Source organism: Gavia stellata, chromosome 23 (genome assembly GCF_030936135.1).
Source record: "Gavia stellata isolate bGavSte3 chromosome 23, bGavSte3.hap2, whole genome shotgun sequence".
Classification (NCBI taxonomy): domain Eukaryota; kingdom Metazoa; phylum Chordata; class Aves; order Gaviiformes; family Gaviidae; genus Gavia; species Gavia stellata.
This window is the reverse complement of record NC_082616.1, coordinates 1,176,542-1,191,581: the sequence shown is the minus strand read 5'-3', so window position 1 is coordinate 1,191,581 and position 15,040 is coordinate 1,176,542. Positions and strand designations below refer to the sequence as shown.

General features: G+C 46.6%; 1 protein-coding gene across 1 annotated transcript; it reads left to right on the top strand.

Moving 5' to 3' along the window:
- The first annotated feature begins 215 nt into the window (after window positions 1-215).
- LOC132319037 (THUMP domain-containing protein 2-like) lies at window positions 216-11,054 on the top strand. Its single transcript, XM_059828442.1, has 10 exons — window positions 216-314; window positions 669-801; window positions 1,682-2,097; window positions 3,288-3,365; window positions 4,728-4,780; window positions 5,092-5,179; window positions 5,792-5,863; window positions 6,481-6,595; window positions 8,370-8,487; window positions 10,183-11,054. Exons 1-10 carry the CDS (start codon window positions 216-218, stop codon window positions 10,523-10,525), a joined length of 1,515 nt encoding a protein of 504 aa, XP_059684425.1. The 3' UTR covers window positions 10,526-11,054.
- Window positions 11,055-15,040: the final 3,986 nt, after the last annotated feature.

Below are 15,040 nucleotides of genomic sequence, written 5' to 3'. Positions count from 1 at the left end.
GCGCGGACGCCGCTTCTGCGCCGCAGGCCGAGCGCTTTTAAACAACCTTCGCCGGTCCCGACGCCGGCGGCGGCGGGGTCTGACGCCCTGCCCCGCCGGCCCGCTCCCGGGGCGGGCTCGCCGCGGGAGAGCCGCCCCCGAGGAGGGGCCCCGCCGCCGAGGGCCGGTCCCGCCGGGCCCCCCGGCCCGCGCTGAGGGCGGCGGGACGGGCCAAGATGGCGGCGGCGGCGGGCGGGCGGTACTTCTGCACGGCGGGCCGCGGGCTGGAGCCCTTCCTCGCGCGGGAGGTGCGGGCGCGGCTCGGCGCCACCGAGGTGAGGGGGGGACCGGTGCCGGTGCCCACCCGGGGCGGGGGGGATGGGTGGGGAACGCGGCCTCCTCCGCTTCGCGCCCCGGAGCGAGGCGGCTGCGGCGTGGGCTGTGCCGCCGCCGTGTGGGGCCCCACGGGCCTGGGCCTGGGCGGGAAGGGACCCCTCAGGGCCGCCCCTGCCGCGGGCAGGGAGATCCGCCGCTCGGGCGGGCCGCGTCCCCTCGCCCCCCGCGCTGAGCCGGGGGCTGCGCTGCCCTCCGCCCTGCCCGGGGCGAGCGGGCCTGAGGGGCTGCGGGGCTGCGGGCAGCGCTCGCCCGGAACACCTTCCCGCGGGGGTTCGGCTTGTTCTTCCCCGGAGGTGGACGGCGTCTCGGGAAAGGTCTTCTTCAGCACAGCGGCGGAGCCGGGCGAGCTGAGGAGGCTCCGGTCTGGGGAGCGGCTGTTTCTGCTGCTGAAGAACCGTCCCCCGCTTGCGGTTTCTGGAGAGAAAGGTGCGGCTCTGCCTCCTTCCCCCGGGTCCTCAGCCCCCGGTTTGCTCACGGCCGGGAGCGTGAAGCCCCAGTCCAAGTCCTATTTATGAAATTAATATTTTATTTAGTTTATTTTTTCGCTAACAGCTGTAGCTCTAGGTGACAGTAATCAATTTTGAAGTATCCTTCACCCAGATATGTTTTCAATGCTTTTTTTTGTGCTGAAAATGGCTTTAAAATTGTCCGATATAGGTACCTTACCAGCTCGAGTTCTGCTGGCGCTGTACATACATGTGTATGTGTAACACCAGCACCGCTCCCCCGCCAAAAAATAGAACCACCAAAAATCCCAAACCCCCCCGAAACTGAAGTCCAGTTCTGGACCCCTTGTGTGCGTTTTAATGATGGGTCGTTTTCTCTTAGGTGAAGTTGATCCAGATGTATATCTTTGTCCTTTATAAACTTGCGGCTTTTATTCTGAGCTGAATCCAAGTGATTCATGTTCATGTCTGTCTTTCAACCCTGGAAAGTGTCCCACAGCTCCAATCCTGGAGCAAGTGCTTTCTGGGGAGGATGGCATGGTGGGCTGGTCCTCCGTCCCTGGGAATGACTCTCAGAGGTGGTCTGGTTTTGTAGAGCTGCTGAATTCCTCTGCAGAATTCAGCCCCTGCACGATTCAATCTTGATTCTGCAGAGCTTGTGATCAGAGGGGTGCCTGGGTCTCTGCTGGTGGGGTGGGTTGGTGTTGAGGGCTCAGCTGTGCCTGTGACTGCTGCTGTGGTTCCTGGATTCACACCTGAATGAAACCTGTACACAGTCCCTGTTAACAGCTGTTCTCAATTTGTAGGAAAATCAGATGCTGAGACTGAACTACTTAACCTGAACCTGCTTTTTCTTCCAGGGAAGATGTTGCATGAGATTAAAAGCCTTGTCATTGGGGAACCAAAGTGTTGGCTGGATGTTATCTCTACTTGGAGAAACTTTCATGGGCGTGAGGGGAAAAAAGATGATGCCTCTCAAAAAAACCAGTTGCCTCTGAAGAGAAAATCAGAAGAAGAGACAAATATTGCAACTAAAAGACAGAAAACAGAACAAGTGAGAGAGGCTGTGTCTGAGGAATGTCAAGCAGAAGCTGGAGAGAGGCGTGTGGTACCAGAGAGAAAGAGCGATCAGGACTGCCAGGCTGGAAGCAAGACTTCCTTAGAAGACCCTTCCAAAAGCAGCGGGGAGAAACCTGTTGCGAATGAGCAGCTTAGCTTCAGTTTCAGAGTTTCTTGTCGTTGTAGTGGAGCGATTGCCAAAATACTTTCATCACAGGTATGCTAAAGTATCTGTGTTTTAAAAGAATTTAGCAAAGGTGAAGGGAGATGGGTAGTTTATTTGTCATTTCAGTTGTGTGTTGTATGTTTTAGAACAACAAACTAATGGAAGCTTTTTCTGTATTTTCTCAAAAAAAAGGCCTTAACCTGCATTTACCTTGAACAAGTGGAAATACAAGGGCTGTTGTTAATTTCTGGGCACTGTTACCCTGAATATTTTTTAAATCAACGCCTTTTATTGAGGATAAGTAAAGCTAAGAGGTTGAGGTGGCTGGGCTTGTGGGGTCTGAGGAGTGACCTGATAGTAGTTTACAGCTACTTAAGGGCTGTTGCGAGGACAATGGAGCCAGACTCCTCTCAATTGTGGCAGACTGTATAAAAGAAGGTGCAAAACCTGACTTGCAGCTTGGGTGAGCTCTGGCTGGGTATTGGGGAGAACTTGTTCCCCAGGAGGGTGGTGCAGCCCTGAAATGTGTCCTGAGGGGTGGACCTTGGTCCTTGGGAGAGAGTGGTGGCATAGAGACCTCCAGGGGCCCTTTCTATCCAGCACTCTTCCCATCTGCAATACCTTTCTACTCTGAGGAAAATTAAAAAAAAAAAAAAAATCAAAAAAAGAAACCCTGTGTAGCTGCAGTTTATGTAGATTTCTCTTACTTGAAGACAACAGTAGTTTAACTAGATTTTTTTTTCTACTGCTAAAGCTAGTGCCTTGGGAAGGTGGGACACATGAGTCTGCCAACACAACTGTTTGCTTAAATTTGTGCTCTGAAGGTAGTCGGAGCTTTCTAGGTGCCGTAAAACCATTAAAACTGTGAGTTGCAGTTGTGCATTCACAGATTTTTCTCTTAGCTAATCTAGTTTACAGCCATCAGAAATATTTTGTGCGCGATAGATAATTCTAAAATGATTACAACTTCTGTTGTACCTTGGGCAGGGCTTGAACTTCAGCCTCCCGCACTGCAGCTGAGTGATGGTCATTTTGTCCTGTAGTGCGTTTGCTCTGCCCCTTGCTCACTCGCTGTGTTGCATTGTACCTCATCTGGTCTTTGTACAAACTGTTCTCCTAGGGATAAAGAGAGACCCTTTCTTTTCCCATGTATTTATAAGGATTGTGCAGTCAAGGCTGTGATCTTTAGTTTTCTTAATTCTGTTATTTTTACTGCCTGTGACTGTTCTTCCCCCTTGCAGGAGATTGGAAGAGCCGTTGGCATAGCGCTCATGAAGCAGTTTGGGTGGCGGGCTGATCTGCGGGACCCCGATCTCGAGGTAGTGGTGCTTGTCTGCCAGACGGCCTGTCGCTGCTTCCAGGATTGCCCCCGATAGCTTTTGGTTTGTTCTCTGCTCCCTTTGCACTCAGGACTGTGGCCTCTCCTTGTTTGTCTTTCTGCTGCTGAATTTAACTAGAAACCATCTGGTAGTGCTGAGCAAAGCTTTTCAGTAGCCAGTGTGTGTGCATGCCTTCCAGAGCACTGAAATAAATAGCAGAAGGGCCAGCGTGGGCCTGTACGTGAGGGGAAGGATCCATATGGGCGATGTCTCAGGATCCAGCACGCTTACAAACTGCTGGACTCTGACTCTTGAAAATGGAGATCACCTGAGCCACTGGGCAGCTCGTTGAGCCTCTGTAGGGGAAGAGAGCGAGCAGCAAGGTCGTGTTCTCGAGGAACTCGAGGATGCCGTTTATGGAAGACCCTCCTCCTAGACTTGTCTCCTACAAACGGCTTGCTTAAGACACCCTCCATGGTGCAGGCTGCCTGGAGACCTTGGAAAGGACCTGTTGCTCTTGACAAGCTGTTTCTCCATCCCTGTGCTTGGCGTATGGCAGCTGCTCTCAGCGCTGATGCTGGGAGGTCTGCGGCCTTCCATAAAAGCTCTGAGTTCATCTCCTGGCTCTGGTTTTCCCAGGCTGTGCCTCAAATACGGCTTTGTTGAGCCTCAAGTGGGGCTCTTGTTCTTGTCCAGATTTTTGCTCTGAAACCATTCAAGTGCTGAGGTCTGGGATCTTTCAAACGCATCGCGTTTCTCTTCGGGCTTCCTGGGGAGGGATTGCAGTCATGCGAGACCTGTTGGGGAGCTCAGTCTTCTTTTGGGATGCACTCTGTGGGACAGGAGGACAGTTTCTTTGAGGTGCCTGTAGTTCCGGAAGGATTACCCACGTCTGCCCTCCATCTGAAATACTGCTTGGTGGCACTCCGTTTTGGTGGGGGTTTTTTTGTTTGTTTTGGGGGTTTTTTGTTTGCTTTTTAAAAAGGGTGAGTGTGTGAATAGCTGAACGCTAGTATATAGTGAATAATGTTCTCCTGCTTAGAGTAAATGGTTTCATAATTAAAAATATCCATTCAGTGTTACAAAAATTGGTTCCCTTGAAGATTCAAGTGCTTGCTGATGGATTCCTGGCTGATAAAATCCCTTCCCAGCTTGCTTAAATATTAAATCCTCTCTAAAGTGGCATTCAGATTACCTAGTGTGATTTCTTCCAATTAATCGTAATTGTCTAAAGTGTGCATTTTTGTTCTTAAAAATTAGGGTCAGAAGTTCGTAGAAACATCTTCTGTGTCTGTTTGAAATGAGTTAAAGCTGTTGTCGTGTCAGGTTGAGGGTTTCTAATGTTATTTTTCCCTCTTTCAGATCTTCGTACATCTTAATGACATTCACTCTGTGGTGGGGATTCCTCTTTTCAGGTAGGCATGCTCCTCACCAGATTTGTCTTGGCAGTATCGGAAGAGGTATAATTTCCAAATACTCTTGCTGTCCCCTGTGAGTATTCATCTTCTGGTTTAATATTCACTGGACTGTCACATTAGTCTTGTGGTTTGTCTGGAGCTTATCTGAGCACATAGGGCAGACTTTGCAGTGAGTTACGGATAAAAGCAGACTCTGGTTTCTATCTGTCTGTCTGCAGATCTGTCCAGTTCATTTGTTCTTTCACATTACATGGGCTTTTCTGGGTGGTTTTACCATTATCTTGTGTTGATTTTTTTGCTGTCTGCAGGCTTCCATTGGCAAACAGAGAGTATATCAAAACAGCAGGACTGCGGTCAACAGTTGCGTGGGCCATGGCATCTCTGGCTGAAATCAGTGTAAGCCAATGTTCATGGCAAAGACGTAGAGTTCCAAATGAAGCGGGGGGTTGCTGCTCCTCAGGGCTGGAGCTGGAAGCTTTGAAGAAGTGTGGTGATTCTAATGCCCCACGCTCTAATGTGTGTGGACAGGGTTTGCCTGATCTGCGATCAGAGTGCATTGTCGCCTGCTGTTCAACCAGGTATCTGCTGTAATCCCAGGTCCTTCTCAGGAGAGGTGCTTGTATGAATATATATGTCTGAATGGCAAGATTTTTTCACTGTCCAGGCTTCAAACCTTGTTTGGGGTTATTCTCCCAAGGGAAAACAGAAGCAAGTGTGATGTTTTCCATAGATTAATTTGGTACCAATATCCGTCTGCAGTCCACTCATAATTTTTTTCCCCTGAATGTCACCTCAAGGCTAGGTGCATTGGTACATTGTCTTTACTGAAACTATCAATGCTTCTTTTCTGTACTCTCTTACAACAAGTTTGGCCTGGTAAACCGGTGATTGTTGTTACCAACACTGGATTCAGTGGGAGTATGTAGGTGATCTGTACATCCCTGAGTAAGCTTTGTCCTGGGAGGGGTCTGTCTGGCTTGGGATGCAATAACCCCTTTATTTTCGTAGGCGGGTGCCTTTGTGCTGGATCCCATGTGCGGGCTAGGAACGATACTGCTGGAAGCTGCCAAAGAGTGGCCCGTGAGTATCACAGTCACAATGGGCAGGAACTTTGCAAGGTGGCTTGTAGCTGCATCAAGAAAAATCTGCCCCACAGTTAAACCAAAGTCTGTTACTGTGAAGCTGGAACCAAACTGATCTTTCTAGGCAGCTGTTAAAAGAGTTTTAGTACAAACGTTCCTCCCCAGGAATGTAAACCCAAGTCCTACGTACTTGTGCATGCAGCGCTGGCAGCCCTGGATTTATACCGCGGGGTTTGTGTGAGGCAACCGTGGACTTTTAAAACTGCCTGGGCTTATTCTGGGATTGGAGGTGTCAATGTACAGTCAGTTGTCAGTATTAGAGGCAGCGTGGCTGTCTATAGCTAGCTGGGGCCTCGCTGTTAGGACATAGCCTCAGTATTTCTGTAAGTTAGAAGTGCCTTGAGCAGACCAGAATATGAAAGGAGTGAAGATGGCACAGGTTTCCCCCATTCCTCTGTCCTCTGGGTCTGTGTATTGCTCTGTGTAATGGTACAAGATCTCCCAGCAAGGGGTTTGTCTTGGAAGAGCTGTGCAACAAGGCAGTTCTGTGAAGGGTTTGTAAAATAAATGCACCCATTTGTCAACAAAATGACTTTTCTCTTTTTCTCTGACCAGGAAGCCTGTTACTGGGGTGCTGATATAAGTGATTCACAACTAGAGGGTGCAGATGTGAATATTAAGACTGCAGGCCTGATGGATAAGATTGAGTTACTTAAAGCTTCTGTGAAAGGTATGTCTGTAGGCTTTCCAAGTGAGACATGTTAGAAGTTTTTTGTGGTTCTGGGGTTATACAGAGAATGTAGGTTCTCTTAAGGTGATGTATAGTAGAGCTAACTCTCAACAAATAGCTGAGTAGTGACTCTGTAGTGCTAGCGAATGGATAATTATTTGTTCTCTGCCCCTCTGAGCTTTGGCAAGAATGAACCCGGCAGAAGACAATGAAAATAACAATTGTCAGACACGGGCAGTAGTGTTCTGTCTTAATGGTAAATGTGTGACTACCACAAAGAGTACATACCGTGTGAGAGCTTTTTGTGTCTAATGGGAACACAGCAAGGACAAATTCAGATAAAATGTGGCTTGTAACTTAAATGTACCAAATGAGTAATAGTGGGGACTCATTAAGCTCAGTGTGGAATTGTTGATGTTTTGCAGTAGGAGTATTTTGAATGACGATGCCTTTCTCCTGGAAGAGGCAATTTGTTTGCTCTCAGTTCATGAGCTAGTCTGGGGAGAAGGTAATAATTTTATGACCTTATTCTGGACCTCAAGGCCCAAGTCTAAATTAGTCCTTTATGAAATTCATGACAGACAAAATTGGCTGTTTTTTCCTGTGCATTGGTGATAAAGTATGCATATTTTTTTACCTTGCAATATTTATTTCTTACCAGAATGATAAGAAATATTATTATTTCTTATTGATAAGAATATATAAAGCTTTATTTCTTACTTAAAAGCTGTGATTGGCCTTGCTTCTAGGATCATGGAAGGTACTTGTACATGAAGGTATAAACTTTTCTAATACTGAACAAGTAATCGGTGTCTTTGTCACCGCTCAGCAGCTGTTCTTTCTGCATGTTTTGAGAAGGACTGTAGGTAACTTGTCCTTCCATTTGTAGATAAATTTGTTATAAAACTGTTGTGCTGCAAGTGTTGCTCCAAGGATGGTCCAAGGAACATCTCCAGCCAGTTCTGGAAAGGCTGGCATAGAATCGCAGCAGGGTTTAGGTGGGAAGGGACTGCTGGAGGTCTTTAGTCCTGTCATCTGCTGGGAGTGGGGCTCACCCCAAAGCTGGGTCAGGTTGCTCAGGGCCTTGTGCAGTCGAGTTTTGAGCATCCTGAGGGATGGAGAACCCATAGTCTCGTCCTTTCACATGCTGGCTGTGCTCTGGCCAGCACAGCCTGGTATGTGGCCGGTCTTCATCACCACAAGGGTGCAGTGCTGCCTCGTGGTCAAGAGAACTGACTGTTCCCAGGATGCAGGAACTCTGGGGAGAGGCTTCAAAGACACTAGCTCCAACAGAATCCAAGTGATTCTGGCTGTAACCAGATTCTTGGGGGGAGAAAAGGGGGATGGAGAGGAATTTACACGTGGTTCCTTGCCATTCATGTGTGTGCATCTGAACATCTGTGCTGAGTAAAGTGCTTGCAAGCTTAGCTTTTCTTTTGCATTTTGCTTGTAAAGATGTACTGTGAGTTGAGAAGCAGCAGTTAGTTTGGACCCATGCAGTTGCTGTTAGGAGAGTCGTGCTATTGGGGCAAACATTTCACCAGTAACAGGGAATCTGCAAGCTAAGCCACACTCTCATGCATGTGTCTCTTCCCAGTCTGCATTGGGTTGGTGGCTTCGTCCTGCCGTTTGTGAGGATAAGTACAAAAGGAGCTATGAATCTGGGTGCATACCACGCGGAAGAGCTGGCAGGCAGTTTTGTAAGGTGAATGGGGGCATAGCTGCTGTTCGTTTTTCAGATAGTCAGATGTAAAGACCTGCCTTTACTCTGCAGCATTGCCGTTGCCTTCAGAAAGCTTTGATGCTGTGATTTCGGATATTCCGTTTGGGAAGAAGTTCAAGATCACAAAAGACATACAGCTCCTTCCAGATGTTCTCCAGGAAATGGAGAGGTACGTGTGGCCTTTGACATGCTTGGCATTTGGTATGAATGTCACAATGGTGTGCGATCCTAAGCGTTCAGCCAGCTTCAGGTTTCACAGAATCATTAAGGTTGGAAAAGACCTGTAAGATCATCAAGTCCAACCGTCAACCCAACACCACCATGCCCAATAAACCATGTCCTGAAGTGCTTGCTTTATTCCAAACGCTCTCCAGCTCTGCAGTCTGGTCCTGTGCAGGCTGTGAAAGTCTAGTCCTTTACTTGTCCCTTAAAGGCTGTTGTGGCTTGTCTTGCAAGCTGCGGACATGCTGATGGCAGCGCAAGCTGACAAGGAATGAGCTTGTTGTGTGAGCCACAGTCACAAATACTCTTTACAAGGCATGATGGTGAAATATGTGTGAGCCACGCTCACAAATGTTCTTCACAAGGCAGAAAGGAGAAAGAGGAGAGGATGACCTAGACAAACTTAAAGCATGGTCAGGCAACTAAAGCAATAACCCTTTCTCGGTTGAGGTCTGCTCGTATAAAATCATAGGCTTTCCTTTTGGGTTCACAATCCAGCTTTTACCAGCCTGCCTTGGCAGGAAGGATCTCGGACCAGAAAATGGTGGTATGCATTTTCCTTTCTGTTAGCGTGTACTGGAATATCCAGCTAGCCACTTGGTCTGCTTTGAAAGAGGAAAGGAGGCATCTAACCCTGTGATTTTTCCGGCAGACTTGAGCCAAGCTAATAGCCGGCTGCTTCTAACGGGCCTTTGTTATTATCTGCCCCTTTATTTCATTTCTTGGCCGAAAACAAGCCCTTTCTGTAGGGTTGCTCTTCAGCGGGTGTTGATCTCGCTCACCCAATGCAGGAATGTGGTGGGAAGATGGTGAAGAGGGCGAGATAGCTCCACGGAATGGCAGGGCAATCTTACATCAGCTTGCGCTGACCATCTCTCCCTTTGGCCGTGCTCGTCTTCTGGTCTAATTTGCTCTGTTGGGCCATCCTAAGCAAAATATTTCCTTGGGAAGGTGGAGGGGAGGAAGGGACTGTTACCATGAGAGCCCCACCAGTAAGACTGTTCAATCCACTTGCTGTGAACAGAGCCAGGATAGTCTTTTTTTTTCCCTTCTTTCAAAGCCAAGTGTAATGCTTGCTCATGTACAAATGAGCAAAAATGGATTGCAAACAATGGTTAATTTTCCTCTGTTTCCTGAGTTTGAAAACCATTAAGGATCAGTGGAACGTGGAAAGGACAGACTTAAAGTTTCCAAAGGGCAAGGCCAGCTTCAGAACTGCCTTACCAACCTGAGAAGCTCCTGCTGCCCTGGGAAGCTGTTCCTTTGCAGAATGGTGGAGGCTCATGCAACCCAAAACCGGGGTTTGAAGGTGATACTGCCCTTGATCCTTGGAAGAACACTAAGAGGGGGGAAAAACTGGGTCTGTCTTCCCTGCTAACCCAATGGAAAGAACTCATGAGGTCGGAAATGTCAGGAGTCAGGCCAGGGCCCAGTTCTCCCATTTAGGAAGAGTTATGAAGACGGGGAATTTAAACTCCATTTGGAGGCGTAGCTTACTGAGTTGAGGCATGACCCTTAATGTGCTTAGGTGTTTTATCAAATGCAGCTGGCATCTGAAGTGTCAGCACTGTTGAGTTCTGCACAGATGGAAGAATGCTGGGCAGGATGAACACCTAACCTTTATCTTTCCTGTAATTGCCAGAGTACTTCGTGTTGGAGGCACTATTGTATTGCTGCTGAGCCAAGATCTCCATAAGCGCATGGATGACATTACCAAGTGTGCTGAAAACGAGTCTCCTAATGCCATTTCTGAGGGCACAAGTGAAACCACCACTGCAAAAGACCTGAAAGTTGATGGGAATTCTTCCTCCTTGGTGAATGGTGTTGAAGAATCCTTTCGCAGCAGCAGACAGCCGCGTTTTGGGTCTCTGGTGCCAGATGGTGTCTATGGGGTTAGTCTTGGAAAGACTGATGCTTTCATATACAAATACAGGAAGATCCCTACTGCTGGCAATCAGCAGCTTTCTTGCAACGTGCCAAAGTGAACTTGAATCTTGATACACCTGAAAAGCAGCATGGCAGTGATCTGGTGGAACCCTGCTGATCCAAATGAACCCTGTGCCATTTGTTACCTCACCTCGCTTTCTTTGGCTGTCCTAAGGCATTGCTTTTCTCTCTCTGGTTTTTAGGGGTGGTGGAAGATGCCTACTAGTGTTTCAGATGTTTTGACTGTAAAACATTGTAATGAGACAAGAGTCCTCAAATCTTAGTTCAGGCAAAGCCTCTCAGTATCAGGAGGAATTTCTTTGGGAGAGAAAGTCTTTGTTTGCAGAACTGCAAAAATAAATGTGGTAATATTAAATGTAAATGGATTTTCACCTTCAGCAGTATTTTGTAGGAAGCACGTGTTGTCTGACAAAGTCTCCAGCTCCTTTTGGGGGCTGGATGTATGCTTTACCATGTGCCTTGCAGTCTTTTATTATATTTTAAAGCTCGTTTCTGGTGAGTTTGAAAAGTCACTATTGAGATCTCTTGGAGTGGAAAATAAACTATTTTCTGTATTAATTCTTTGCAGCGTTTGCATGTATCTAATGGGTATGCTTTAGGTTTTTAGGGTGAAGAGATTTATTTCTATCAAAAATAAAGTTTTTCCTCACTTGGTAATGTTATGCCAAGGGCACAATGTGGAAGATGGAAAAACTTGCCAAGTGGATGAACAATTAGAGGTGACTGCTGCCTGCGAAGAAGCATATGGAAAAATTCTCCTGAAAAGAGAGAGGTATTAGCAGTTCTTTTAGTCTATGCAAAAGGTATTTGGGGAGGAATAGTCTAATTCAAGGCTTTCCTGTGGCTACTGAGCTGACAGGGAAGTATTTTTGTAGAGAATGACTGCAGAATGCATTCAGATGCTATTTTGGACAAGCGTTTGCAACTTGGCAAGCTGGGGTGGACTCGTGCAGTGTGTTCCTCTGCCGTGATTAGTATGGAGATAACAATTAGTAGTGTGTCTGGGTTTGTTTGGGTGCTTTTTTCTTTTTTCAAAGTTTGTTGTGTGTAGCCTGTGGGAAGCACAGGCTTCCCACTTCCTGTGGGAAGCTGTGTGCTTTCCATGGCAGAGCCTCTACTCTGGAGATCTTAAAATTTGAAGTAGGAGCCCATGGTGTGGACTGAACTACGGAGACTTGAAGGGAATGAGAATATGGGTCAGATTGAGACGATCCTGCTGCTATGAGTCATGCTATTTAGCTGGTACCTGGAAAGGTGCTAGTGATCTGCACGTACGGATTTTTGGCTTAAACCAGTATTTTTATCATTATCTGCCCTCCCACCCAAGTTCAGCTTCCAAAGAGGCCTTGGAGAAGACAATAATGAATTAATGATGAGAAAGGTAATGGGTAACTTGTCCATGCCATTAGATCTCTATCAGATATGCACCATCAACAATAATGTGTCTCTTCTAACCAACACCAGTGGAAGTTTGTTGTAGGAGGTGAGGCTTCATCTGAGTTCCTTAGTTTTTAATGTATCCTGGGGACATAAACACTGGACATAACGCTGTTCTCAGTGAGGGCCTGAAGGAGAGGTGGTGTTCAGGTTTTTAAATACTTTTTCAGTGAAGCTACATTGCCACGATAGATGGATAACTGAAACATTAATATTCCAAAGTTCTCATTAGAAGTTTAAGTAAAACACAGGACTCAATCTGTTACCTTGTCCAGAGATGTTTCCTCTCAAGACTGCTAAAGTTAATGGTGAAATGGAGTTGCTACTTGGTAAGATGGTTGATGTATCTGTAACAAAACACAGACCAACAATCTACTGATAGTGTTTTCAGAGTTGAGTATTCTTGAGTGTTGCATGTCACATTTCCATTTGCACAGTTTTGTTTTCTGTATCTTAATAAACTTACTTGTCAAGTAATTTAGCTTCATCTAAAGTCCAGTTTAGAGACTGATTGCAAAATTGCTTTTCTGATTGCAGTTATGTGTCAGGAAAGTTCTTGAATTTCACCTTCTGTTTCTGTCAAATATTCTCATCCAAAATGACACCCGCTAGAAAGGGTGAGAACTAGTTCTGCTGTTGTACGAGTAATTTCTGTCTTTTGTGTTTCTGTATTTCACTGCTGCAGAGAATTTAATTGTGTAGGGTGGTCAGCAAAGTGTAAAAGAATAGTTACGGTTTTTTGGTTGTGAAAAAGAGACACTGTCCTGTCCTGCTCAGTTTCAGGAACCAAATGAGAACTAGCTATTTTTAAATGAGGTGGGTGCTTAATTTTGTTTGCTCTATATTTACTTCATCTCTCATTTAGAAAGACTTTGCTGTGTCTTGGCATGAAATTCCATTCTAACTGTCCCTGTTCCCAGGCTCTCTGTATTTTTTGCCATTCTTTTGGGGTTTGGTTGCAAGTGCCGCACAGGGTATTCTGACAGAGACCATATTAATAATTTGTCTTGTTTGCCCCCATCCTAATGCCTTTGGTTTTGGTAGTAACTGCATGTTGATTTGAAATTTATTCTGAGGCGATTGTAGGTCCATTTCTTTTGTTCATACGATTAATTTATATCACAGCCTACCTTGGCGGGGGAAAAAAAAAATCATTGCTTTGGTTTAACAAAGATTGAACTTCATTTGCCATCTCACAGGTCGTTCATCTAGTGTGAGTGGACCCTTCCAAAGACTTTCAGCATCTTCCTAAAAGAAAGGCCCTTCTCTTACTTTCCTCTTTACTGAAATTCAAATAGTTGTGGTAATTAGTGAGATTATCATTCCTGCAAAGGTATCTGTTATACCACGCCTGCCTTATTTCAGTTCTTTCTGTCATTTATGGCTTCAGCCAGTTAACAGATGAAGACACAGAACTCCGCAGGGTGCGCGCTTTGCTTGAGGTCTCATTTTCACAAAGAAAACCCCTGATTTTCTGCTCCCCAGCCCTTTGGCATGGGCGTTGGTTTTGGTGAGGGAAGTCATGGATCTACCAGCTCAGCTGCCTCACGCTGAAACTCTCTGATTCTGTGGGTGTCTCCGGGGAACACCTGGTGACTGTTCCTCCTTTCTGCTGTCAACTGTGTTTCGGAGTGTCTGGTTTCTGATAGCGCTCCTGTGTGTTGCTGGAAGAGAATGTGTCCAGAGCAGATGAACCTGAGGAGTCTCCCATTTTGCAGGGTCCTACGCACGAATCTCTTCTCTCCACGTGTGAGCCCTTGCTCCTTTTTCCTGGGGTGATCCCAGGCATCAATTCTTCTACAGCTTTGCTGCTTCTGAAATACTGAAACTGTGCCTTTTAGTTGTGTGCTTTTTGGTAGGCACTTCAGTCTTCCTTCTTCTTGATTGACCTTACAGCTGTTGAAGCTCCTTTTGACTTTGCTAGGAATAAATGTCTGTGATTTGAAGGCGCTCTCTTTCAGCTTTAGTTGTCTTTTGAAGCTTGTCAGGCAGGCAGAGAGGGGTGGATGTTTTGCCATGCTGTTTTTACTGCACTGAGTAAGTACTACCGGGTTTGGTTTCTGTGACTGTGGTTTTCTTAACCAATAATCCATGCCTTGCCTAGGGATTTTTGTTTGCCTTCATTTCAGATCTTTTTGTTTAACATCACCTTTGTCAAAGCATTGCTTTCTAAACTTGTAGCTCTATCGCGTTTTGGTATCACGCCTCCTACCAGAATGTGGAACCTAATTATTTTTAGCATAATTCTTAGCAGTTCAATTGCTGTTAATTACAGCTGTGACTTTGTAGGAAGGGCTGAACTGATGTAACAGCTCACTGTTGCCCGAGAGGGGCGATTCCCTCCCCTGCTTCTGGCTGTCTTGCCCACTTGCCTCGCGTTAGCTCCGGCGCTCAGCATGATGCCTGGGCTGGCGTGGTTAGCTAACCTGGCAGAAAACTAACCAAGAAAGGGGTTTATGCTGGCTTGGAGAACTGAATCAGCTCCTGGGGAAGTCGTGTGGTTTTGAGAGAGGCTGAAGGGGAGGACTGTAGGGCTGGAAGCAAGGGGGTTGGGGGCCGTTTGGGTTGGGAAGCGTTTTCCTGAAGAGCGGAGCAAATCCGGGTCAGGAAGCCTGTCTGTGCCCTGGAACCACTTATCCCGTGAAGCAGCAACTTGTTTAGAAATGACTTGTCTGCATTTTGTTCAACTCTTCACATAGGAAGTAGTCAAAATCAGAAGCGCTCTGTTGTTACTGTCTTAGACTTTGCTTTTTGGCCTACTTCTTGTTGCAGCATTATATGCTTTATATTACCAGCTTCCATGTGAAGGACAAATATAAACTTGGCAAGAGATTTACCTCCTTGGACCTTGGATTTTACGTCTGTACTGGTTCAGCTGCACAGACCTCTCCTTCTCATGAGTCTGCTGTTGTGGCATATATTAGGGGCAGTGCTAAATACTAGCCTTCCTCCTCCTTTTCTTCTTTTGCCTCCTCTTCTTTTCAGACACACACCATGCCCATCTCTTGCCTTGCTTGGCTGGTGTTTCCCAGTAGAGCCCATCGAGTACTGCCCTTCTCCATTGCTCTTTCCTTCTCTATTTCAGAGTAATGAGGTCCTTCCAGTTGTGAGGCATT

Bases quoted from the DNA above. Each gene is read 5' to 3' on its own strand.
- LOC132319037 (XM_059828442.1), top strand. From the start codon at position 216: ATGGCGGCGGCGGCGGGCGGGCGGTACTTCTGCACGGCGGGCCGCGGG. The intron at 315-668 runs GTGAGGGGGGGA...TCTTCCCCGGAG, and splicing joins CGCGGCTCGGCGCCACCGAG to GTGGACGGCGTCTCGGGAAA. The intron at 5,180-5,791 runs GTAAGCCAATGT...TTATTTTCGTAG, and splicing joins CATCTCTGGCTGAAATCAGT to GCGGGTGCCTTTGTGCTGGA.